The sequence below is a fragment of the Dermatophagoides farinae genome, chromosome 2 (genome assembly GCF_024713945.1).
Source record: "Dermatophagoides farinae isolate YC_2012a chromosome 2, ASM2471394v1, whole genome shotgun sequence".
NCBI classification, from domain to species: Eukaryota; Metazoa; Arthropoda; class Arachnida; order Sarcoptiformes; family Pyroglyphidae; genus Dermatophagoides; species Dermatophagoides farinae.
In genome coordinates, this window is record NC_134678.1 from 1,508,831 (window position 1) to 1,536,590 (window position 27,760).

The window sequence follows — 27,760 nt, forward strand, 5'->3', positions numbered from 1 at the left end:
TTTCGGTGTGAACTTACAATTTTTATAATTCTTTAAAAATTTTCAATTATCCGATTAGTTCAAATCAAACAAAAAAAAATGATCAAAATTCTTTAATTCTATTATGATGATGAATATTGAAGATTGTTAATTTTATATCACTGCCGAAATAGAAATCACAAGCACAAGCAAACAGAAACAGAAACAGACACACACACACAATGGCCAGCAACAAGTATATTGGGCATTGTAGTAAGCACCGCCTTACCAATTTTTTTTTTCTCTGCCATCAGTCGTCGTCGTTAGATTGTTGAAAAAAAAGAGGATCATAGTTTGCTTGAATGCAAACTTGAAATTTCCGCCAGTCGTTGTTTGAACATTGAACTATTCACATCAAATCGGTCATTACGTTTGTTTTTTTTTACTGATCTGATTCGGACATTCAATATCGCCTTATCTATCTCTTTTATTATTATTATCATCGAATGCATTTTCCATCTATCACTAAAAAAAAAAAAAAAAATTTCTGTCCACTGTGTTTTGTTGATTGATTTTCGACTTGGGTCCGACTGGTGTGTGTGTGATTTCTTTTTTTTTATTCTTGGAATGACTGTTTGTCAAACAAAAACGAATAATGTGAAAAAACAAATCAAAATAACCGATTTGTTTGTGTTTAGTTTTTTGTGTGTAAATAATAAATAAATGATGACGATTAATCCGATGAACGATTTCAACATGAAACGGCGAATGGAAACGATGGAGTTCCATCATCATCATCATCATCATCGGCCAACGACGATAATTTCAACATTTATAATTACAATATTTTTATTGATTATTTTATCCACCATAGCAATCACATCGATCGAAGCGGTCATTGAAGAACGAGGTATGTTGACAAAATTTTTTTTTTCATTATTTTTTGTGTGTATATATCATTCAGACAACAACAACAAAAAAAAAATCGAAAAATTCGAATGTGTGAAATGTAGACTGGATTCGTCGTTTGATAATGATCTTGTTGTTGTTGTTGTTCATGTTTAGTTTACTTATTGATAGTTGTGAATGAAAATTGTCAGTGATAATTTAAAGAAGATACGAAATATCGTTAAAAAAATACGCTTTTTTTTGAGTTCTTTGGCCCTGGTAGCAAAATTAACTACGATTACTACAACTACTACTACTATTGGCTTGACCATATCGACTTGTTCGTCATTTTCTACGGTCATTCATATTGCAAACCAGTTAATTACCATCATTTTGTGATTCTTTATTATTATTATTATTTTTTTTCTAATAAATTCAATTGACTATTTCGTGTTTGAATGGAGTTTGTCAGAATGATTTTTTTTTTACTATTTAGAAACGAAAAAAAAATCCATTTAGCCATCACGATCGGTCTGTGTGTGTGTTGTTTGTGTGCATGCATGGTATCAAGGTGTCAATGTTTGCAGTATGGAGTTTGGATGCATTAATACCAGGAAAGCAAAGCAAAAAAAAAATCACATCCCAATCTTTCACACCATTCATCAGAAAAAAAAACTGAATAACCTTTAGAGATTTTTTTTTCTCTTATAATGATGATCTAAATCAATAGGTTATCGGCAGAGTAGTTAGTTGTTGTATGTTGAAATCCTTTTTTTTTGTTATTTAACCCAAAATGTGAATGATCTGAATATAAAAAGGTGACACTAGTTGCCGTTTTTTGCATCCTTTTCATTTTTATGTGTATGTGTGTGTGAGAGTTTATGTGAATCAAATCGGTCATCACTATGACATTTGATGTTGTTTTTTTTTCTTTATGGGATTGGTGGTTGTTCAGTGGCATTACCTAACGAACACACACACAAAAATGTGTGTATGATTATTTTACCTATCGTTAGTTTTGATTATTATTGTTCGATCACGTCTTTTCTCAATTTCTCCTTGTGTGTACCTGGTGTCACACACACACACACAGGTCAAATTGTACACAGGGTCTATACCATCATCATCATCATTATTATTATTATTATTACTATCAATCCAGGTAAATAGTATTCGATCGGTGTACGTTCCATTTCCCTTCAAATTTTTCTTTGTGTTTGTGTATATGTTTTAGCTATTTCAATATTCAATCAATTGAATGATAGATTATCATTAAAGATTGGATTGAATTCATTTCAATTCAATGAATGAATGAATGTGAATCGTGAATTGTAGGTTTTTTTTCAATGAATGAATAGCTACGGGAAAAAAATGGCCCCAGTTGTGTAGTAGTGGTGGTGGTGATGGTGGATGAATAAAGTGGAGCTACCTATAGCTTGGTATATAGTAAAAAAAAAGAAGAAACTTGGTTCGACAAGATGGTTTTTCTTTTTTTTTTAATGTTTGTTTCCTCGGAGTAAAAAAAAAGAAAGACGAAAAAAAAAATTTTCGTGAACAGAAAAAAATTTTTTTTTTTTCGTACGACCATACAAAATCTTGATGATTTGTGCATGTGTGTGACGAACAACTACGACGACGACGACCAAGACCAAGAGACCACGATGATGATGATGATCATCATCTTTTTAAGCTTTATAATGATTGAAATGAATGAATGAATGAAGAAGAAGAAGAAGAAGAAAAATAAAGGCAGGTCAAGTAAATATATATGTATATGGCCATCCAGCCATGGCCAACAAATGGCAAAGGGCTTCTCACTATTGCCAACCACAGAAAAATTTTATATTTTTTTCCATCATCATCATCATCATTTACACACAACACATGTGTTTAGGTTATTCATATAAATAAATAAAAAAAGATGTGAATGTTTTACAAAACCTTAATTATTCGTTCTGTGTGTGTGTGTGTGTGTATTTGTAATCAATCGATCCAGAATCGTTTCATCATCATCACCATAATGGAAAAAAAATGATACGTGATCATAGAGAAAATAAAAGCAAACGATTTATATTAATCCTTGATACATTATTTTCGAATGTTTTTTTTTATTGATTGGGATTGTATTATATTATATGATTACGGTGATGATGATGATGATGATGATGTGCGTAGGTGTTATTATCGTCAAAGATTTTTTCTTTTCTTTTTTTGGGGATTTGTCATTTTCTATATATTCGATTGAAGCTTTTTCTGTTTTTGTTGTTGTTGTTGTTGTTGTTGGATAGATTTGTGTGTTTGTTAAACTAGCAAATCCAATATATCCATATGTGTGTGTTAGTGACAAGCATAATTTTCAATGAATAAAAAAAATAAGAAACTAGGCGATAATTGTTTTTTTTTGCTTTTCTTAGCGAATTTGTCCTTGGCAAAATATTGAATCTCTCTCTCTCTCTCTCTCTCTCTTACTCTCTCGTTCGTTTTCTCTTGTTTCATTCATCAAAAACTAGCCCGTCAATGTAGATGATAGTCCACGCAAAATTTTTTTTTTTATTTTTATTTTGAATAAAAAATCAGTCCTTATTTGTTTCACAGTGATGATGATGATCATTTTCTTCATTCTGTTTTTTTTTCTTCTTCTTTCGCCATCTTGAATGAAAACGAATAGCAAAAAATTTTCACTGAATGAATGCATCACATATCATCCGTATTTTTTTCGTCATCGTCTTCACTGACAAACGAGCGGAAATGACTTTTTTTTCTTGACGTCATCATCGTTGTAGTAGTTGTTTTTTTCTTCTTCTTATTATTATATTCACACGACATACGATATTTTGTCTTTTTTTTGGTTCATTCATTCAGCAAAAAAAAAAAAAAAAACAAAAAACAATTAGGCTAAATGTTATTATACAATGATAACGATGATGATGAGATTTTTATTCCATAAAAAAACAAAATAGATGAAAATTAAGTCAATTTTAAAATAAGTGGCCTTTTCCTCTTAGCCACCACTATCACCATCACTATCACCACCACCACCGCAGAAAAAATCAGGCCAAGAATTTAATTAGTCTGACATTTGAAAGTGTTTTCTTTTTCATCCATTCAACAGGTGTACACACACACACACACAAAGCCTCTAGCGCTTTGTGATAATCTTTATTTAGAGCAAAAAAAAAACTTCGATTCTAATGACAACCATTCGATCAGATTCTGATTCTCTCTTACCTGTCTGTCTGTAAAAATAATGATGATAATCTTCATATTTGAGAATTTTTATTCTCATTGACGATGATGATGATGATGGATTTTTAGCTTTCATTTTTTTTCTTTCATTCAAAAAATATCATACAAAACTTATTATTTCACATTTTTATTGATGATGATGGTTTTTTGCATTTTTTTTTTGTTTGTTACGCAAGATTCATTCGACCATATCCTAAGAATAATAATAATAATAACAACAACAATAACGAATAAAAAAAACAGAATGAAAAATGTCTAAAAATGTCTTTGTATGTATAAGTTATTCAACAACAACAACAAAATCTTGTTTTGACAATCGCCACCATCATTTTTCGTTTTCTTTTTCTCTTACCATTCATTACCTTTTTTTTCTGCCAATTTCATTTTGTTACCAGTTCTTCTTTTGAGGACGGACGGTACACAAGTGAACCATCCACCAATGATAATAATAATGACGATGGTAGAATGAATGTTTTTTCCCTACGAATATTTTGACCTCGGTCGGTGGCTAGTAAAATCTTGAAAAATAGAAATTTCTTGTTTTCTGTATATACATTTTTGTGTGTGTGTGTGTGTCGCCCGATTTATGTTTTTTGATTCTCATTTTCCATCTTTTTTTTATATATTTAGTAAGGCAGTAGTTGTTGTTGTATAATCATAATAATTATTATTAAGTAAGTTGAAGACAACAAAAATTGGAATTGTAATTGAAAAATATATGGTGATCAAATCAAACTTTTGTTGTTGTTGTCGTCGTCGTCACCATAAGGGTCATCAAACTTTATGCAATTTTTTTTTTTGGCTTCTTTTTCTTTTGTATGTAAATTTGACCACCATTTTTTCGCAAAAGAGGCCATGGTTTTATCTTTCTTGGTTTTTTTTCTCTGTATTCAAATTCAAATTTCCTTTGTATATATTATGATCGTTTTTTTCATTCTTTTGATTTTTTTTTTTTTTTTGGTTTTTGTCATCTAACTTTTTTTTGCTGTGAGTAATGAATTAGATAATCGCGAATATGGCGGTGCCGGTTTTTTCGTTCTTCTTCGAAATTCTTTGGAATCTCTCTGTTTCTACTTCTTGCTGTGTTTTTAACATTCACACACACACACACATACACATTCTTGATTTGAAGAATCAAATTCTTTTTATTATTTGCAGTATTTGATCAATGAACATCAATGGAAAAGACAAGACAAACTTGCCCAAGAGGTTAGGTTATTATTTTTGTGTGCTTTCAACCATGGCCAAACTATATGATTATGATTTTTTGATTATGGATTTTTTTCCTTTATTCCATTTCGGCTTTCACTTTTTTTTTGTTGATCATATCACGTGATTTCATAATCAATGGATGATTCTCATTTAATCATTACTTTTCAAATATTTACATAACCCCCTCTCATCATCATCATCATCATCATTATTATCAAATTGTAACAAATATTTGATTGATTGATTGATGATCTATTCATCTATTCATTCATTCATTCTTTCATAGCGACGGAAGTTTACTCAAATCCTTATTGGTTGTCTGGTTGATTTTCATTTATTGGAAACGTTTTTTTTCTGTTACATTCAAAAAAAAAAAACAAAAATTGACACCGACACACACACACACACACCGACACTTGACATATTCCTTCAATACCAATACACACAAACACACACACACATATGTGAAAAATATATGAAATTGATCAAAATAAATGATTTTTGACTTTGTGCATGTGTGTTTTTCATAATATTTCCGTCCAAAAAAAATCATTTGTAATGTGTGCGTGTATATTGGGTTCCTTTTTTTTTATTTTCAGCACCAAAAACAAAAAAAAAAAAAAAAGAAAATAGTCCTAATCTCTTTATAAAAGAAAACAAAAAACCAAAAAAAAAAAAAAAAAAACAGAACAAAACAGATATTCACTTCCGACACACACACACACATACATGAAAAAACAGTCATTTCAAATGCAAAAAAAAAAAAATGTTTTGATTTTCAGTTTCAGATCTATCTCTCTTTTCTCTCTCTCTCTCTCTCTCTCGATTTACAATAAATGATCATATCGTTATGTGGTTTATTATGGTGATTATTATGGTGATTATGATGATGATGATGATGAGTCTATTATATTTTGGGCGTTTTATTTCTGATTTTTGTCTTAAAGAATATGTATTGTATTTCACAAGGAAATTTTTTTTTTTTTTTGCTGTTGTTTTGTTCAACAACCGACGCCTATTTTTATTTCGAATGATTTTTTTTTTTGGTTTTTATTCATGAAAAAAAAAAATTTTTTAAATGCCAATTTGAAAAAAAAAATAAAAATCGTCTGACAACATAACAACAGAGTTATATATATATATAACATCTTCATCAGGGTGTTATTGTTATTTATTTTTTTTTTTTGTTTAATTTATAATAATAATAGTTTCATTTCACTAAAATCTGTGAATGATTTCTGACCCTCCTTTTCTTATGGCACTACCACCACTACTACCACCTATTATGGCGATCAATCATCATATTAACTATGATCAATCATGATGATGATAATAATAGAAAAAAACTTATGGCTATATCATAATCCTAGTCCTAGATAAAAATTGATGTTTCTATCATGATAAAGATGATGATGATGATGATACATTGCATTGTCTTGATTTGACTTTGGGAAGACGGATGTTGGTCATTTAAAATCATCATATATATGCATAATAAAATGATTATATAATTAATGGGAAATCTATAATTTATAATGATGACCGGAAATGAAAATGATTACCTTTTCATTAGCTGTTGTTGTTGTTGTTGTTGTTATAATGTTAAAAACAACAGTAGCATGCATCAATGGCCTTTACAATGGTATCCACAGCAACAAGTGATCATGGTCATTTTTGTTTTAGATTGACAATAATAATAATGGTGATGATGATTCTTAAATGATTTGAATGAATGAAAAAAAAATCCATTACCATCCTATTTACATTTGGCAATCATTATTCTAGTTGATAATTATAATTGTCTCATAGAATATTTTAGATAATGATGATGATGGTGATGATGATAGAGTCAGGCATCATTTTGCCGATCATCAATTGAATACATTTAGGGTTTGATTTTATGATGATTGAATCTTTTTGATTTTCCTCATTCATTGCTTTTTTTTTGATAACTGTCACTTTTATATTTGTTGATGTGTAGCAAAAATTTCTTTTGTCCACATTGTTTGAGTTTTCATTCCTTCATTCATTCAAAGTAAAAGTTTTAAATCATGCTGAGCATATGCACACACACACACACATCATTTTGATTTTTGTTTTTATAACCACAAATACATCACCATCATCGATACACTCCTTAATTTTTCTCTCTTCTCTTGACGATTTGATTTGATTTCATTTTTTATTTTCTTTCGATCATTTCCATAATGTTCACCTGATTTGATGATTTTCAACTAAACAAGAATCAAGATTCCTATGAATGAAAGAATTTTTTTTTCTCTCTCTCTCTTTTTATTTGAATTATGGCCCATCCCTGACTTTTAATCACCAAGAGTTTTGAATTTTTTGTATTGTTTTTTTTTCATTCATTCATTCATATAATGATTACGTTACGTTTAACCTCGTGGCATACATTTATACATTATTATTATTGTGTACATCTTAATGCCCCAAATATGTGTTGAAATAAGGATTTCCTTAGAGCTTTATTAGAGGGTAGTTGTTGTTGTTGTTGTTGTTGATGTATGGTAGTTGTGGGTGAAAACCTATCAAACCAGGGAGAGAGAGCTTTCTGCCATATGTCTTGGAATTTTTTTTTTCTCAGTGTATACACCATCCTTATATATAAATCTTGTGAATTTTACTATGAACAAAAACGTTCACACCAAACTTTTTACAGTGGATCACATCGTTATCATTTTTTTTTATATGTGATGAGGAAGTTTTTGATTTGATTCACTGATGAAGGTGTGTGTGTGTGTATGTTTATGGCCTGCTGTCCGGAGGAAAATTTAAATTTTTTTTTTTTAGAGGAACAAAATTTATTTTCAGATCATTCCATGTATGGTGGCGGTCATTTAGCAAATGTCATCATTATTTTTTTTTCTCATCACTGATAAATGGATTGTTTTACGAAAAAAAAATCAACTCTAATTCCAAGTAGCCATTTAGTGGAAAAAATGATAAATGTCAAATTCAGTCGATTTTCAGACAAGCCTTTTTTTGTTATTATTAAAACGAATTATTTTATTGTTGTTGTTGTTGTGGCCACAGTTGTGATTTTCAGCCAACAAGTCAACCAGCCATTATTATTATCATCATTATTTTTATGAGTATTAACCAATGTTGAATAATCGAAAATATTTTGAATCACAGAAAAAAAGGAAGTCTTTTTCTTTTGCTGCTAAACACCGGTGGTGATGATGATGATGATGATGATGGTGGTGGTTATTTATGGTGATAATATTAACTGACAATATAATTGCTATATATAACAATTAATTGCGTATAACGGGTTTTTTTATATATATTTCACTATTAAAAATACAACAACAACAACAACAACAAAAGAAAAATAGTTTTTTTTTTCTTTCAATGCGGCTGATGATGAATTTTTTCACCATCCATAGTCCAGCTAGTTCTTATTGTTATTTTATATTTTCAACAACAAATTTTAATGCTAATTGTCCAAGTTTTTTTTTTCTTTTCGAATGTTTCGAATCTATAGTGTATATGTCACGCTATATTTATCCTACATAATCTTCGTTATTATCAAACAACAACAACAACAACAACAACAAAATGGGCATTAAAAAAAACACACACACAAACAATTGATGTGGACTGGCTCAATTTCCTTGTTTTGTTTCTGTTTTAGCCATCAAATTGTTTGAACGATTGTGTATGGTAATTCTTTTTTTTTTGTTTGATTTCGTACAAAAGATGAAGACAAATTTTTTTTTTGTTTATTTAAACATTCAAATGTGTGCGTGTGTAATCGGAATCGATGATCAATATTGTCCAAACAAATTTTATTTTTATCTTCGTTTGTTCATGTTATATAATCTCATCGTTTGTTTATAATAATTTTGATCATTCATGTCATTCGATGTGATGTGGAAGAATATTTTTTTTTTCGTTTTTCGTTTTGATCAATCAAATCCTAATGATTTCGAAAATTTTTTTTTTGTTAATCTGTTTGTTTCTTCTTAGGGTCCCTGACCTTGATTTATTTACTATTTGGCTATATAATAGAAATTCGATTGAATTTTTTTTTGTTCTATTCAATACACAAGATCGATCATCTCTTGATTTTTTTTTTCGACAAACGATCAAACTACCGTATAAATTTGATTGTAAACCCATTTTTTTTTAAATTATTCCACCACCTTCAATCATTCGTTTGTTCATTCATTCATCACAATCGATTGCTTTTAGGTCTCTTTCTTTTTTAGGACTGAGTTTAGTGTTTGATGAATATGAAGGAAAGAAAGTAAAATAAAAAAAAAGAAAACTACTAGCACCGTTATGGATATTGATTGTCTGAAACACACACACACACACACGCACACACAACCAAATGGTGGACGATCATCTTTTTTTTACACATTTCCCACGCTTTTTTCTTCTTCGTTTTTTGATCTACAAATCAAGACAACATGTGTTTTATGTTTTATGCACGTTCTTAAGTTTTTTTTTTCTTCATCTCAATGTCACAATGGTTGTTGGTTCTATTCAGTTCATTTCATTTCATTTCAATTCGATTCAATTGCCTGTTTTTTATTTATCGTCGTCGTCGTCGTCTTTGGCCCCTTTTCATATAGTCGTCGACGACGGTCATGTTGAAACTATTCCCTATACCAATGATGATGAAAATTGTCAGATGAAAACAAAAACATCTGCATCTGTGTGTACCATCTCCTCCTACCACCACCACCACCCAATTTTCTTCTTTCACATTACTATCCTTCAATCTTAAGACGTCTAGAATTTCGTTATAGCCTCTTTTTTTTCATTACTTATTTTTTGTATCATGTATCATCATCATCATTAATTTCATCTGGATATTTTTTTTCTCAATTTGATTTAGCATTTTAAAAAAGAAGTTGCCAAGAAAAATTAAAAAATTGAAAAAAAAACGATATTTACACATGACTCCATCTTTTGATATTGTTTAACAACTTTTAGTTTGTACCCCTGATAACAGATGTCGTTAAAAGGATGAAAATTTCACATTATTGATATTGATGATTTCAATTCTTGAAAAACATGATGACCACCACCTGATGATCGAATGATAGACTCGACCGAATCATATCATACCATAGTAGAGATAGTTGTGTGTATGCATGGAACTAGATAAGCTACTTTTTTTTCGTGAAACCATCATCGATCATTCATCATCATCATCATCATCATCTGGTCGACCCTCGAAACTGACCTTTGCACTTTTTCTCTCTTTTCTATGGTGAAGGCCGTGATTTTGTTTTTTTTTTCTTGACAAATACAAACAGAATATTTTATCATGATGATGATAATTATTATCATTTGGATTCTTGTATTTGGTTTGACCCTTATCCGATTTGAACATTTTCTCAGGCTTCTTGTTATTTTTTTTTTCTATGAACGATTATTACAAAATTATTGATTTCAATTCTAGATCAACAGGTGGGAGCATTTGATGGCTATTTTTTAAAACAGCGACAACATTTCTTTGCAATTTCAATTTTTTTCAACTTTAGTTTTCACTTTCATGGATTAGAAGATAAAATCGAAGAAAAAAACAAGAATGTGTATACATTAACTGATTTAACACACACACACAAACAACCAACCAACAAATACATATTTTTTTGTTGACTTTTCTTGTTCCATCTAGTAAATATAGATATATTTACCTAGCTGTAGTTGTGTGTTTGTGTGTGTGTGTGTGTGTGTGTGTGTTTACAATATAAATATCCAAAATCCAAAGTTTTGTTTGCATAATTATTGCTCTATAAATATTATGTGTATATTTATATAACAATAACAAACCAACATGAAATGATATCGATATTTGATATATTATGATCATGATCATCATCATAGCTTGTTGTATATGCCATGTTTATGCTGTTAATTGCTAGCAACAATTTGTTGTTGTTATTGTTATTGTTATTGTTGTTGTTGTTGTTTATTTTTTTCATCATCATCATCATCACCAGAATCTGAGGGTGAAATTAATGGAAAAATCTGAACATGGTATCGATAACAAATAATTTCTATCATCATCATCATCATCATCATTAATCATAATAAAGCCTTTTTTTATGATTATTTGCTCATAGAAAACAAGAAAAATATATCTGAGATACAATATGATTGGATGGAAATGAATTTGTCTTGTTTTTGTTTTGTTTTGTTTTTTTTTTTTTTTTTTTGAGAAATAAAGGTATTTTGTCTTTTAGCGCGCAAATATTAATTCCGATTGTTAATCACTCAATAAACAAGAAACCAGAAAAGATCTTTTTTTTCTATTAATATTTGACCAATAAAATGAGTCAATTTACACATCATATGATGATGATCAAATCGAAAAATTGTGAAATGAAAATGGGGAAAAAAATTGATAAGACAAAACAAATCAAACAGACATCGGATATGTCGTCAAGTGAAAATAAATCTGGATTCTTTATGACAGATTTTTTTTTGGCACATTGTTGACTGGCTGTACTTGTCGTATGATATACAAATCCATTTTTTCTTTTTCTCTCTCGATGATGATGATTATGATTATCGATGGTTTGTTTGTTTGTTTGTTTGCACATCTTTATCTCTACATATATATAAATAAAGTTAATATTTAAACTTGGAAGAAGAAGAAAAAAAAATCACTATCTATGATGATTGGTTGGCTGGTTGGTTGGTTGTTGAGATCTGCGAGATTATCGTCATCCAAAAAAAAAAAAAGTATTTTTCCATTTCTCACTTGTTGCTGTGTTGAATGGATGGAAAAAAATAATATCAACAGTTGTTCCATGGTTATGGGTGGGTGGGTGAATAGTCTGATCTGGTCGGATGTCCAATTCTCCATTCAATTCATTTGGACAAACAATTTAAACAGGAAAAACCATTATTATTATCAATTCAATTGTCAATTGTTTAGTCCATTTACAAATCTAGATTATTTGTTACACAAACACAAAATTAACAATCGATTTTCAGATATAATAATCATTTTATTTTATTATTCAATTCAATGTGATTTTTATTTTTAGTAATGATAAACATTTACATTGTTTTTGTCATTTTTGGTTTGGTTTTGTTTTGTTTTGTTTTGTTCCAATCAATGAACAAAACAAAACAAAACAAAACAAAAATTTTTTTTATGGATCAACTAACTAATCAATTTCGATTCAATATACAATTATCAATCTCTATATATAGATAGTGTTTGATAGATGTGCCAGATTTTTTTTTTTTTTTTTTTTTTGGTAATAGAAACCCGATTTGAATGCCATTTAAAACGCCCAAATATCTATTTATCTAACTACGTACCGTGTTTATTTAGCTAGAGAGAGAGAGAAATTGGCATTTTTTTCATGTTCTGGTTTTTCTTTTCTACATCTCGAGGTTCATTATACTATATAGTATTTAGCTTCTTCGTTTTTTCGTAGGTTTTCAAAGTTTCAAGTTTACTTCTGCTGCTGCTGCTGCAACAATAATTAGTAATCACGATTTTTTTTCACTTTACTTTTTTTTCACAAGGTCCGTGTTCTCGAGAATATAACATATATAAATCGATCGAGTAGAAATGGATTTTTTTGTTTGTCAGAAGTAAGAAAAAAAAATTATTTTGTTTGATGTTTGACAGCGTTTTTTGTTAGCCTTGCAGTCATATTTTTTTTTGTTCTATTGAGCTACCCAATACGAAGACCTTGACGAATCGACCTGTTGTTGTTAATTAGTTTTTTTTTCTCTCTCGCTCTCTCGTTTTCTTTTAAAAAATTAGGACCCAAAATACAGAGTGTGTGTGTCTTCCATAATTTCTTACCGCCATTTTTTTTTTTTTTTTGCCACAAATAAAGTTAGTGTCCCCTTATTGTGGGCTACCTGTGTTTACTTACCTTATTTATTTATTTATTCATTGGACATTTTGGCCAATTTTCATTTCAACATTCAGGAAGGAATATATGCACACAAATACGCACAGGTGAGCCCATTTCGGACACCTATTTGGACAGGTGTGTGTATTGTAATAATGTGTTTATATTGTCTATATATATTGGTGTTTGATTATTATTATTATTATTGTTATGAATTGAATTTTCTCACTCCTTTTGGAACTAAAAAAAAAAAAAATAATAAAAAAATGAAAAAATAAAACATCTGTGTTTATTGTGTACCAAATAAATATCTGTCTTGTTATAATCCGATCAGAACAACAACAACAAAAAAAAACCCAAACAAATTCCAACTGGAAAAAAAAGTGACATGACAATAAAACCAAAAATTATTATTATTCAAATAATGATGATGACGGGATTTAATTACATGTACAAACACGAAATACCGCTTCACCATCATTATTTGGCTATGAAGATTTTCTTAGGAATTTTTTTTTATTTCTTTTATTCGTTACCACTGGTATGTATAATATTTTGTTGGATAAATTATTTGGTCGAACACATATTTTTTTTTTATTTTAGTAAAAAACATGTAAATGTATATGTGGTGAAAAATATTCGAACAAACAAGAAAGAGAGAGACATACATACCCAATATATATCTATGGCCAGGTCATGATGATATTATCATGACTAACAACAACAACAACAACAACATCATCATTATATTATGATGGCCAAATAACTATCATGTTTACACTTGTGTTTTGTTATTGACAACAGCAACTGAAAAAAAAAAAAAAATAGAGACAGCGACTTAGTATGAAAATGATGATGATCAGGCTAATGATGATGATGATTGTGTACCCGGACCGATTTTTTTTGTTTTTGTTTTTGTTTTCATTTTTTTCAAATCACCGACCCGCGATCAATGTTCGATCTCTGTCTGTGTGTGTGTGCGTACACTCTATATATGAAAAGACCATATTCGATTTTGTTGTTCGATTATTTTTCAATATTTGTTCGTGTTTTCGGTTTTCTATCTACCGAATATTAATTATTTTTTGTCGATAATCTAATTGCCTTTAGTTTTTTTTTCACTCGTTTTTCATTACTACTGTTGTTGTTGTTGTTGATATTAAACTTATCGACATTTTTCAATTCTCAAATGATTATGATCAAAATCAAAATTGAACAAAGTCTCTAATGACGCCGATTCATTCAATGTGTATGTAAACAGGACTAGATAGCAGATTTTTTTTTGTCCAATTATATATAACATGGTTTGATGAATGATGATGATGATGATGATGGTGACGACGACGACGACGACGAAGACGAAGACGACCCATCATGATTATCACAGGAATGGATGCCAATGGCTTTGATGGAAAGCTTTAGCTTAAAATAAATTGATATGATGATATGAATCAAATATTTGTCTAATTAAGTTTTTTTTCTGTTACATCGTCCACTCTTTGGAACTGGTGGAAAAAAAATGACCACATTTTCAATAATTGCTCGAATTTTTTTTTGTTGTGACCACATTTTGTGTTATCAATTTAATTAATTTATTATTCCAGAAAAAAAAACTTGAACAAAAAATATCCAGACAATCCAAATGCATGAAAAAGAATCTTTCGATGTATAAGAATTGGAATGGTGACGATCATCATCATCATCATCATCATCATTAACCGTGCAAACATTACAATTTACATTTTCATGATCCGATTTTCATTTTCCAAGTTGAAAGCAAAAAAAAAAAAAAAAAATTTAATCTTAATACAGGTTAGATTTTTGCTGTTCACGGATTTGAATTTAATGATTGATTTTTTTTCTCTCTCCTCTCTGTTTATTTCTTGTTTTGAGATTAGAAGAAAAAAAAATGTCATCCAGATTGAACTTAATGTGTGTGTGTGTGTGTGTGTGTGTGTTGGTGCATCGACCATATAAACGTTGTCGCAATTTTTTTTTTTTTTTGCTTTACTAAGATTTGCTATTAATGAACATTTATATATGAATAATCTTGACCAATGATGATGATGATGATGATGATGACAACTATTGGATAATTAATTTTTTTCTTTAAACTTTTTGCAATATAAAAAAAAAAATTCAACCAAAAATTCATTGGCCCGATATTATCGGTCGTCGTCGTCGTCTCGGTTATCTGTTTGAAGGGTCATCATTTTATTTTTTCTCTTCTTGTTCACAGTTCAAAAATATGGATTTTATTTTTTTTGAACACCATATAATCATTGTTGTTGTTGTTGTTGTTGTTGTTGTTAGTATTATTAATAGAAATCAAATCAAATAAAAAAAAAATTTTCTTAAAATGTCATTTTGACACATGCATTACCATTTTTTTTTTCAAAATGTAGTCATTTACAATTTTTAATTATTAATTGAGAATAAAATGATTGTTCATGTTCAACATCACTCTGAATATTTTTTTTTGTTTTTATTTTTTTTCATTTCTTGCATTTGATTGATTGGAATGTTGATCGGTCGTTGGTCAGCCATTAGATGAACAACACGACAATCAATGGTATGACCGATTTTTTTTTCTCTTTGAATATTTTTATTTTGCGTGCAGAATTTGCTTACTACATCATCATCATCATCATCATCCATCTTTATTTCTCATTTTTTTTCTTCGTTATAGATTGCAATTATTGGAAAAAAATGCATGTATTGCGTTTATTCAATTGTCTCCTTATTTTTCTGTTCTGTACTGGAAGGTTATCCACACACACACACACATATATATACAGAAGCTGTTGATAGAAACTTGTTGATCGATTTTTTTTCTTTTTATAAAAAAAAAAATTTTTTTAAAAAATCAATAGCTCCATGCAAGATTATCATTGATGTGTGTGGTTATTGATTGATGTACAGTGTACAAACACACACACACACACACAATGTCATTTCATCGATGTTTCGTTTCGGTTTGATTCGTTGAAATTCCTTATTTCGAATCGAAAATTTCATAGTGTGACCTGAACATCTTGAAAAAAAAATGGTAAATGCGTTTGAATCTTTCTTTTTTTTTTAAAGAAAAAAAAACTTTCAATTCCTTCGACAAAGATGGTGATCATCATCATCATCATCATCGGACAACATCTCAGTGGAATGTCACTTGACCAGTCCGGTCTTTTGCTTATAGCTTGAGCTAAAGTGCGAATGATGATGATTTGAACTTATACAGTATACCATTCCATCATCATCATCATCATTATTATTAAAGCTGAATTTATTTTTTTTTCTTTCGAACTGACAAACTTTGATCTTTGATGTTTTTCTTTATTTTCGTGATTGCTACTACCACTTTTACCATCATCATCATCATCATCATTACCACCACCACCACCACCACTTATATAACCATGACCATTGGTATCACAACAGTTAATTCTATAGTTTAATTTGGCACGATAGGTGATGGTGATGATGATGATGATGATGGTGGTGGTGGTTTGATGCAGCACCTGTTGATTTTATAAATAAATAAGCCTAATACCCATTGGTCGGTTGATCCAAAGGCGATTTATACACATACACACACACACACACTTCAAGTAAATATCAATTACAATTGAAATTTTATATGGCTAAATATGAAGTTTGTGTGTGTGTGTGTCCAAATACATTGGTCATTTAATGATTTTTTTTTGAAGAATAAATTCTAGAATTAATTTTCAAGTGGTGTCAAGTATCAAGTAGTTTGTTTTTTTCTTTTTTTTGATGATGTTAATCATCTTGAAAGATTTTTCTTTTCATTATTCACAACGATCAATCAATCTTAATAATATTCAATCATGATGAACAAAGTAATTAGTTTCATCATCATCATCATCATGATTTTTAATGAAAAAAAATTTCCACTCAACCAACCAACCAAAAAAAAAAAAAATTCTGGTGTTTCTGTAAAATTCTAGGATTTTTTTTTCTCTGATTATCTACAAGTTTGTCATTCTTTTTTCTTGTTGTTGACAAATAATAAAGATGTGTGTATATCTTGTATGTATTTCAATATCTATCTATCTATCTAGCTAGTAGTAGTCATTTATTCATGGGAACAACAATGAAGACGAAGAAAAAGAAAAAAAAAATCAAGTGAGAAATAAAAAAAAAAATATTGGCAAATAATATGCAAAAATAAACCTCGAATGTGTGTCTGTGAGTATCGTATAATTTAGTCTGGACAGGCATATGAATATGTATATCATATCAATCTATAATAATAATTATAACGTATGAGAGAATTTTTCATTTTTTTTTTTCGTTAGCAAGAAGCTTCCAGAGAGAGAGAGAGAGAGAGAGAATCAAAAAGAAATTCTTCAAAAAAATTTTTTTTCCTTTTTTTTTGGTTGGTTATAATCGCGCGACAGGTTGCCACTCTATCTATCTTTGACTTGTTATTTTTATTAGCTAGTAGTTTTTTTTATATATCATCTTGTGAATTCTTTATGAAAATGGAAAAGGTGTTTTTTTTTTTTTGGTCGAATGAATGATTGACTGACTGAATGAATGACTGAGAATGGCCCAGGTAAAACAAAACAGAAACAGAAATCAAATTGAGAAAGTGAACTAGAGCAAAAATGTGAAAACTAAAAATGAAAAAATGAAAAAAAAAATGATTGAATCGTGTCCATTGACCATGGCCGATACATATATATATAATTTTTATTTTTTGTTTTTGTTTCTTTCGTTATTTCGCGGTGGGTGTCACTCACATACACACACACACAATTTGTGCTGCCGATTTTTTTTTCTTCTGCTTGTTGTTGTTTTCGATTTCGGGTTTTCACACTTAATTTTTTTTTATTCATTTCATTTCATTTTTTTTGAAGAACATCGTTTAAAAAAACACAACCATGCAACAAGTTAAGATTTTTTTTTCTGGTGGAGTAGAGAAGGAAAAAATAATACCAAAATTTGTTCCAACTGTACAAACAACAACGACAACCAAATATTGACGAACTTTGGTCATTACTTGTTGTTGTTGTTGTTGTTTCATCTGTCATTGGTCAATTTGTTTTTTTTCTCGATTTTTCTAGCTTTATGTATACACACAAAAAAAAAATAAATTTTAGACCCTAGATCGAGGTCATATGTTATGTTAACTGATCCTGATGGTTTTTTATGATGATGATTTCTTGGGTCGCCGCCATTGGGTACCGTTTCTCTTTTTTTTTGAAATACATACACTCTGGACCCTTCTTTGTTGTTGTTGCTATACTACACTAATGTGGCCTTGTTTTATGCTATCTTATTACGAATTGGAGCTTAATAACCGATCATAGTATAATATGTCCATGTGTGTGTGTGTGTGACTTTTTTTTCTCGTTCCTTTTGGTTTTTGGACAATCTCAATCGGGTTTTTCTCAATGTTTGCCGATTTTTTTTCTTTTACCAAAAACTGTATTCATTCCATCTATCTAATAGAATCAATGTGTGTGTGTTTGTGTTTGTTGGCAAATCTCAAACCATGTCCAGCCGTTCTTACAGCCCCCTTTACAAGAGATTTTTTGTTGTTGTTGTTGTTGTTGCTTTGATTACTGATGTTGATCATGATGAGAGAAAGGTACCTTTGTTGGCTTTTCATTCTGTTGTTGTTGTTGTTGTTGTTGATGGTGGTGGTGTGGTTAGGGGGAACTATCTTCAAGATCTAGAAATGTATACAAAAGTTACACCGTCTTGTATAAACACACACACACATAGAGAAGCAGTTGGGCCAACAACCAGCCAACGAACGATCAAAATGAATGAAATAAACAAACGAATGAATACCATGAAAAACCACCACCACCATCATATATTGGCTTGAACTAACCCAAAACACACAGACATATAAGCAACACATATGTATTTGAAATTTTTTTTCTATTTTATTTTGCTCAAGATATATTCTAAAGCAACAGGTATTCATATATATTTATTATAAACCTTCTATATAGAGGTAATAGTTGGTTTATTTTTTTTCTTCTTTTTTATTTTTCTAAAATGCAGGTGAGTAGTCAAACTTGTTCAATCTCAGCACGCCATTCATCTCAGTTGTTTGAAATTGGTCCTCATTTCTCCATGGTTTCGGTCGTTGGTTTGATTTTTGTTTTTTTTTTTTTTTTTTTTGGTTTGGTTTGGTTTGGTTTGTCTTAGTTGTTGTTGTTGTTATTTCTATTCAATGTAATGCGCGCGCAACAAGTGGTGATTTTTTTTTGACTTGGTTTTCATGATTATTATTGTGATGATGATGATGATGGTGGTGGTTGTTGTGGCGAATGTCTTGAAGCAAAAAAAAAAAAAATATAAAAAAAAGCAGCCAGCTTGCTTGCCTGGTCGTCATCATCAGCATCATCATCGTCGTTTTCATCGTCGTCGTCGTCGTCGTCGATTGCCTAGGAGCATTGAGAATTGAGATTGGAAAATATAAAATATTTACGGCGCGCAGCGATAATAAGCTCACGTTTTTATTTTCACCGTGTTTAGTTGTTAACCTGACTTTGTGGAATGCATACACTTTGGTCAAATCCGGCAAAAATAAAAACAAAAATGTGTACATGTTTTTTTGCTATGTGTGTGTGTGTGTGTGTTTGATGATACGAATTCAATTGATTGATTTTTTTTCAGCCTCTGTTTCTTTTTCTCTTTTTTGTTTTTATTGAATGTTGGCCATTTCATAATTTGTTCTAAAATTTTGTTTCAATGTTTGATTCACAAATTTCGTTTTGATTGGTTTCATTTCATTTCATTTTTTTTGGTGTCAAATTCCAACGGTGAATATACATACATTTTTTTGTGCTTGTTGTGGAATTCCATTATGAATGAATAGCCAAATGTGAAAATCTGTGATATTAATATAATGATGATTGTTGACAATCGATTTGCAATAAAAATCATAAGTTGAATGCAATTTAAAGAAAAATTCGAAAAATCAACATTAAATGACATCATCATTCCTTCATAATGGTCACGATTATCGATGGAAAACAATCCATATCATCATCGATGACCACCATCTCTACTGCTACTACTACAACAACGACAACAACAATAACTACAACGATGACCACCAATAATAAAATATCATCTATTTGTGATGAGGAAAAACAAAACACAAATAACACCACAACAATATTACATATGGATCATAATTATTTTCATCATCATCAACAAAAATCATATGGTGGTCAATATTCCATAAATTGTGGTTCTTTTTTCATTCGAAATTTAAATAATAAATGTGATGATGATGATGATGATGATTATAATGATGATCAAAGGCGTTCATGTTTTTCAAACAATAATAGTCATCATCATCATCACAATAGTACTAGACAGCAACATTTAATGTCATCATCATCATCATCATTATGGCCAAAATTTCAATGTCAATCTCACTCATCATCATCATCATCATCATCATCATTAAATTGTAACATAAATAATGATGATTTAACATCGAGGTCAATAATATATAATCATCGATCGTCAATAAGTCATCTTTATCAATATTATTTGAAGATAGCAATAAGATTTCTTATAGCCATCATTATCATCAACACTATTCAACAAAATAATTTAGTGAGCTGTATTCTGGTCAGAGATGGTTCCATTGATTATAATCGTCATCAACCACCACCGGCACCTGTTAAAGGAAAAAGTTAGTTTTCAATATGTGTGTGTGTGTGTGTGTGTTTTGTGTTCGTGTGTTCGATTATCCATATGTTTGTTTGGTTTATTGCTTTGAATCTGAATTTTGGATAAATTCTCAAATTTCATCGTATCGTGGCTGATAAATTGAAAATTGAAATTTTTATTTTTTTTTATTGTCTTTCGCTCTCACACATGCACACAAGCTCGTATTTTAATGATTTAATGGCATATAAATAATCTTATGGTTCTGGAAAGAAAAATCTAAATCTAAATTCCCATTTCCAGTCACATATCAATCGATTTTGTGTGTTCACTACTTTATGTGTGTGTGTGTGTGTGTGTGTGTGTGTGTAATCCATTTTGAGAATTAATTTTTTTCTTCTTTATTTATTTATTTTTCGTTTGTCACACACACACACACACATATACCCTGCTATATTTGTGTGTGTGTGTGTGTGTGTTTGAATTCAATTTCATCAAGTGATTTTTTTTATGGCAATGTAAAAAAAAAAAAAATATTTGTATTTCTGTCTGCTTGCTTGGCGCATATTATTATCATCAAAACCAAAAAATAAGTGATGCTTCTTTTAGCTTCCATACAAACACACACACAGAGAATGATCTTTGAAGAAAAAAAAAAAAAATTTCTCTAAATACTTGCCAAACTTGTCCATGATAATCTGACGGTCTGTCTGTTGTCGTCGTCAACATAATGATGACGATGATGGTCATCGTAAAGTTGGACAAGTGAGTGAGAGAGAGAATTCGGTTCGATTCGATCACTAAAAGATAGCATTCATTCTGTGTTGTTGTCCATTTTGATTTCGACTTTTTTTTTCTTTTTCTTCTTTCTCAAACTACAACATTTGACAACAACACAATAAATACGATCGACGACTTTTTCTTTTTCTTTTTCTTTTTTCTTTACTCAACACATAACATTCGAACATTGTTGTTGTTATGGCCACATCTTTATGATAGGCCACATACTGTTGTTGACGAATGTCGACGACGAAAATATTTGATTCCATTTTTTTTCTTGTCGAACTGATAAACTGATTTTCCAATTCTTCGGGTCCTAAATTACTAAAAAAAAAACAAAAGTCATTTTTTTCATTGGTCACTTATTATTATTATTATTATTATTGGACTTGAGCATAAGCACACAATTTATGATTTTATTATTCACTATCGGATCAAATTTTTTTTTGTTTTGTTTGAAAGTCAAGTATATAACAATAATAAGTCATTAATGGGTCATAAAGGGTTTAGAGTCAGACTGGCCAATTTGGCCGTATTGAAATTGTTTTGGCAATCACCAATTGCCATATATCCCTCTATATCACACTGGATCTTTTTTTTTGTTTTATTTTCAATGAATGAATTCAGTTGATTAATAAACGATTTTTTTTTCAATTTTCAACCATATTTATATAGTTTGTATTGGAACCAATGGTCGTATGTCGGTACCATCGAATCGTGATCATCATTTTCAAAATCTACGAGATCGTTATACAAATTGTACATATGTTGATGGAAATCTTGAACTAACATGGTTACAAGATAAAAATCTTGATCTAAGTTTTTTACAATACATACGTGAAGTTACTGGTTATGTACTTATATCACATGTTGATGTTAAACGTATAGTGTTGCCAAGTTTACAAATTATTCGTGGTCGATCATTATTCAAGCTAAATGTTCGAGATGAAGAATTTGCATTAATGGTCACATTAAGTAAAATGGAAAATCTGGAAGCACCTTCTTTAAGAGGTAAATATTTAAAAAAAATTATTAATTGAATATCGAAATTTTTTTCAATTAATTCATTCACAAATGAATCTCATCTTTATTTGAAATTTTTTTCCCATTTTACACATTTTTAGACATTTTGGTCGGTAATGTTGGATTTTTCAATAATTACAATTTATGCCATATTCGTACATTGAATTGGGATGAAATATTAAGTGGACCTGGTGCCAAAACTATTTATGTTTATAATTTTACTCAACCAGAACGTGCCTGTATGTGATTCGAAACGTGAATCATTCGAATTCGAATGTGATTTTTGATGTTATTTTCTATTCTTTTTTTCAATAGGTCCAAGTTGTCATGAAAGCTGCCCAGAAGGATGTTGGGGTGAAGGACCACATAATTGTCAGAAATTTTCCAAAATAAAATGTTCACCACAATGTCATCAGGGTAGATGTTTTGGATCGAATCCACGAGAATGTTGCCATCTTTTCTGTGCCGGTGGATGTACCGGTCCGAAACAAAGTGATTGTTTGGTAAGTTAATCACAATTTGTCATTGTTTAAAATGATAATTAAAATCCTCATCACATTTAAAGGCTTGCCGCAATTTTTATGACGATGGTATCTGTAAACAAGAATGTCCACCTATGATGCGTTACAATCCTGCCACATATTCATGGGAAGTGAATCCTGAAGGCAAATATGCTTATGGTGCAACATGTGTTAAAAATTGTCCCGAACATTTACTTAAAGATAATGGAGCTTGTGTTCGTAGTTGTCCGGTGGGCAAAAAATCTGTCAATGGTGAATGTGTTCCGTGTGATGGACCATGTCCGAAAAATTGTCCTGGTGTTGATATTGTACATTCAACCAATATCGATTCATTCAAAGGATGTACGATCATTGAAGGATCAATCACCGTATTGGATACATCGTTTCAAGGATATCAGGAAGTGTATCAAAATTTTAGTTTTGGTCCACATTATGATTCATTTCATCCAAGTCGATTGGAAGTGTTCAGTACTTTACGAGAGATTACTGGCTATTTAAACATTCAAGCTTCGCATCCAGATTTCAAGAATCTATCTTATTTTCGTAATCTAGAAACAGTCGGTGGTCGAACATTGACAGAATATTTTGCCGCTATTTACATTGTCAAAACATCATTAACATCGCTTGGTTTACGGTCATTAAAACGAGTAGAATTTGGTTCAGTAGCCATATTAGAAAATCAAGATTTATGTTTTGCTAGCCGAATCGATTGGAAAAAGGTAGCCAATTCATCGGCTCATCATATTTTGATGCAAAGCAATCGAAATGAAAGCGACTGCAGTAAGTTGAATTTCTTTTAAAAGTTTTCTTTCAAATACATTGTTCGAATCGAATGTCTTTTTTTCCAATGACCCTCATTGTTGGTGGTTAGTCTTCGTATCGATCGTATCGTAGTTCCCATGGCCTTATAGGTTAGGTCACAGTGAAATTTTCATAGTCAGTAGTCAATATACTACTATTTATGTGTGTGTGTGAACATGGGTCATATTTTTTTTCCTTTTATCCACATCAACGACCTATTTGTTCGTATTGATCGTGATCAATGCAAAACAAAGAGGGAAAAATTTATGCTAGATTAATGATTGTTTTTTTTCTTTTTTTTTGACTATTTACAGAGGCTGAAGGTCTAGTTTGTCATTCTGAATGTGCTTCAGATGGTTGCTGGGGTGCTGGACCCGATGAATGTGTATCTTGCAAATCATACAGGTTGGGTGAAACCTGTGTATCAAATTGTAACTCATCACTTGGGTATGTATACAATCAATCCCTTCAGTTATTTTTTATAGGAAAAATTTGATAAACACTTAGATAAAAGATCTTTAGATAATCAACAACAAAAACTTATTTTCGGTTTTTTTTCTTCTTAATTTTTAGAATATATGATGCTGGAGATAAAATCTGTAAACATTGTCATGAAGAATGTGACGGCGCTTGTACAGGGCCTGGACCACGTAATTGTCAGAAATGCAAACACATTCGAGATGGACCGTTCTGTGTACGAGAATGTCCAGTTTCCAAATATCCTCATGATGGCCAATGTAAATCATGTCATGAAAATTGTGTATCCGGTTGTACTGGTCCATTGAATAGACTTGGTGAAGGTGGTTGTAATAGTTGTGAGAAAGCTATCGTTAGCATGTATGATCCGAATGTTGTTGAAGAATGTCTGAAAGCAGATGAACCTTGTCCTGAAGGATTCTATCATGAATATATTGGTCCACAGGAAGAAGGTGCATTGAAATCATTGACTGGAAAATCGGTTTGTCGTAAATGCCATCAACGATGTAAAAATTGTACAGCATTTGGCATACACGTATCTGTATGTGAATGTCTACGATATAGTTCGGGTGAACAATGTGAAGATCAATGCCCACGTGATCATTATGCCGATGAAGAACATCATAAATGTGTCAAATGTGCTGATGAATGTCGTCGTTGTCGTGGTCCAACTTCTAGTCATTGTATTGCTTGTAGAAATTATCGTGTCTATCTGGATGATGAGAAAAAAACATTCAATTGTACGGCCACTTGTCCTCCGGAAAAACCATATAAAGTATTTGAGGATAAAAATGAAGATCCATTCTGTTCGGATAAAGATCCGAATATCATGTATGGTAGTAATCCTGAAGAAGATCCTTGGCCTGTCATCATTGGCGGTGGTGCCGTTTGTATTGTCTTGTTTGGTGTATTTTTAGCCATATTTAGCTATCAATGGCTTCAACGAGCCAGAACTAAAGAGAATACAATGAAATTAACTATGCGTATGACTGGCTATGATGATAATGAACCATTAAAACCATCGAATGTAAAACCAAATCTAGCACAGTTGAGAATCGTCAAAGAAGCTGAATTACGTAAAGGTGGAATTCTTGGTTTCGGCGCATTCGGTACCGTATACAAAGGTGTTTGGGTTCCTGAAGGAGAAAACTTTAAAATACCAGTTGCCATTAAAGTTTTGCGTGAAGGAACTCAATCAAACACGAATAAAGAGTTTCTTGAAGAAGCCTATATCATGGCAAGTGTTGATCATCCTAATTTGCTTAAATTGTTGGCTGTCTGCATGACATCACAATTGATGCTCGTGACTCAACTGATGCCCTTGGGCTGCCTATTGGATTATGTTCGTAATAACAAAGATAAGATTGGTTCGAAACCATTGCTAAATTGGTGCACTCAGATAGCTCGAGGCATGGCTTATTTGGAAGAGAAAAGAATGGTGCATCGAGATTTGGCTTTACGAAATGTTCTATTGCAGACACCAGGATGGGTTAAAATTACTGATTTTGGTCTTGCAAAATTGTTGGAAATTGATGAAGATGAATATAAAGCTGCTGGAGGCAAAATGCCAATTAAATGGCTTGCATTAGAATGTATTCAACATAGAATCTTTACACATAAAAGTGATGTTTGGAGTTTCGGTGTAACAGGTATGTTTTGCTTGTATCATTATAATTATGGATTGCAACATTTCATGGATTATTATTTTTTTTTTAGTCTGGGAACTTTTAACCTATGGTGGAAAACCTTATGAAAATGTCTCTGCACGTGATGTTCCTGATTTATTGGAAAAAGGTGAACGATTACCACAGCCAACAATTTGTACTATCGATGTTTACATGTTAATGGTCAAATGTTGGATGATTGATCCTGAATCTCGACCATCATTCAAAGAGCTGGCTGAAGAATTTGCCAAAATGGCTCGTGATCCTGGTCGTTATTTAGTTATCAAAGGCGATAAATTAATGCGTCTACCATCGTATACACAACAAGATGAAAAAGAATTAATACGATCATTATCGATGCCTATCGAAGGACCAGAAACCATTATGGATGCTGAAGAATATCTTCAACCGAGTAAATCATTACATGCATTCAATGGCTGTAAACAACAACCGCCACCAACGCCAATCAAAAAATTTATGGATGATCGTGGATTCGAAGGCGATCCTATTAATGGTGGTCTAATTTTTGGCCATAACGACGATGTATTAGATTCTCGATTTAATGCCGTTCATCAACGACATCTAGGACCTGAAGGTCAATATAATAATATGTTCATGCACAGTTTAACTGATTCATATGATACAACGCGAATGGTAATGGCTAATGGCTCTAATAGCCATCATTTCCGTGATACAAGCCACAATTCAGCACTTGATACGCTCAAACTTATGGATAAAGGTTAGTACTTCCACCCAAGTCAATTTGGCTTACTTATTAATTCTTTTTCACATTTCTAGGAGAACTAAATGAATTGATTCGTCGAAATATGATGAATGGTCAAACAACTATAGAACAATTTAAATTTAATTTACCTGTTGATGAAGATGATTATTTGATGCCATCGCCTGCCGGTCCAGTAGTGAATCAGGTCACTTATATGGAAATGATGAATGGTCGAGCCAATGGAGGTGAGCTACGAGGTTATCCAATCAATTTGAATGAATATCCCAACTGTCAACCATTAATGCCACAAACTTGTATCGAAAATCCTGAGTATCTATTGATGAACAATCGTGTGGATCATGAATATGTGAATCAATTATCTCCGACAGCACCGTCAATCACATCAGCTCAAACATTTCCATTACATGGAATGATATCACGTCGTAAACCATTATCATCGACGTCCTCATCAGTCACATCAAATTCAGCGTTCCATTCATTACAGGGTTCATTTGGCATTCATCCAAATAGTGCCGGTTTCATACCATTGAATCCAAATAATACAAGAAAATTCAGCTCAAGTGAAGAACCAGAAGAATCTTCCGATGACCATCAATATTATAATGAATTAGATTGGTTACAAAGAGAACTTCAGCCATTGAGGCGAAGTGAAACCACAGTTTAATTTCCCATCAAAATTCATGAATAAGTGCGTCTCAAACACACACATACACACAGAATTTACCTGTAAATATCAACAATTCTTTTGTAAATAGTTGCCATGATATTCTTTGATTCTTTGCTGCCATTGATTTTTTTTCGCCATTTATTTGTATTTATAAAATCATTTTTGTAATTATTCGTACCAAATGTGTATATTAAACTTTCAATATTCATTTCAATTTTCAAAGAAAAAGAAAATTTGCAAAATTTAAT

General features: G+C 30.9%; 1 protein-coding gene across 3 annotated transcripts; it reads left to right on the forward strand.

Annotated features, from left to right (window-relative positions):
* The first annotated feature begins 341 nt into the window (after positions 1-341).
* On the forward strand, positions 342-27,745 carry Egfr (epidermal growth factor receptor). Of its 3 annotated transcripts, none has more exons than XM_047058757.2 (9): positions 342-868; positions 22,290-22,625; positions 22,739-22,876; positions 22,953-23,140; positions 23,203-23,938; positions 24,274-24,406; positions 24,533-26,085; positions 26,153-26,839; positions 26,899-27,745. In XM_047058757.2, the coding sequence occupies exons 1-9, from the start codon at positions 682-684 to the stop codon at positions 27,507-27,509; spliced, it is 4,569 nt and encodes a 1,522-aa protein (XP_046914713.2). In that variant the 5' UTR covers positions 342-681; the 3' UTR covers positions 27,510-27,745. The 3 variants fall into 3 exon arrangements, with proteins under 3 accessions (XP_046914713.2, XP_075584721.1, XP_046914704.2); XM_075728606.1 differs by lacking the exon at positions 342-868 and adding an exon at positions 19,101-19,120; XM_047058748.2 differs by lacking the exon at positions 342-868 and adding an exon at positions 19,653-20,859.
* The last annotated feature ends 15 nt before the right edge of the window (positions 27,746-27,760 follow it).

What these genes read in the sequence shown, in the direction of transcription:
- Egfr (XM_047058748.2), top strand. Translation starts at nt 20,163, where the DNA reads ATGGTCACGATTATCGATGGAAAACAATCCATATCATCATCGATGACC. An exon ending in GGCACCTGTTAAAGGAAAAA is followed by an intron (nt 20,860 to 22,289) that starts GTTAGTTTTCAA and finishes ATATTTATATAG; the next exon opens with TTTGTATTGGAACCAATGGT. An exon ending in GGAAGCACCTTCTTTAAGAG is followed by an intron (nt 22,626 to 22,738) that starts GTAAATATTTAA and finishes ACACATTTTTAG; the next exon opens with ACATTTTGGTCGGTAATGTT.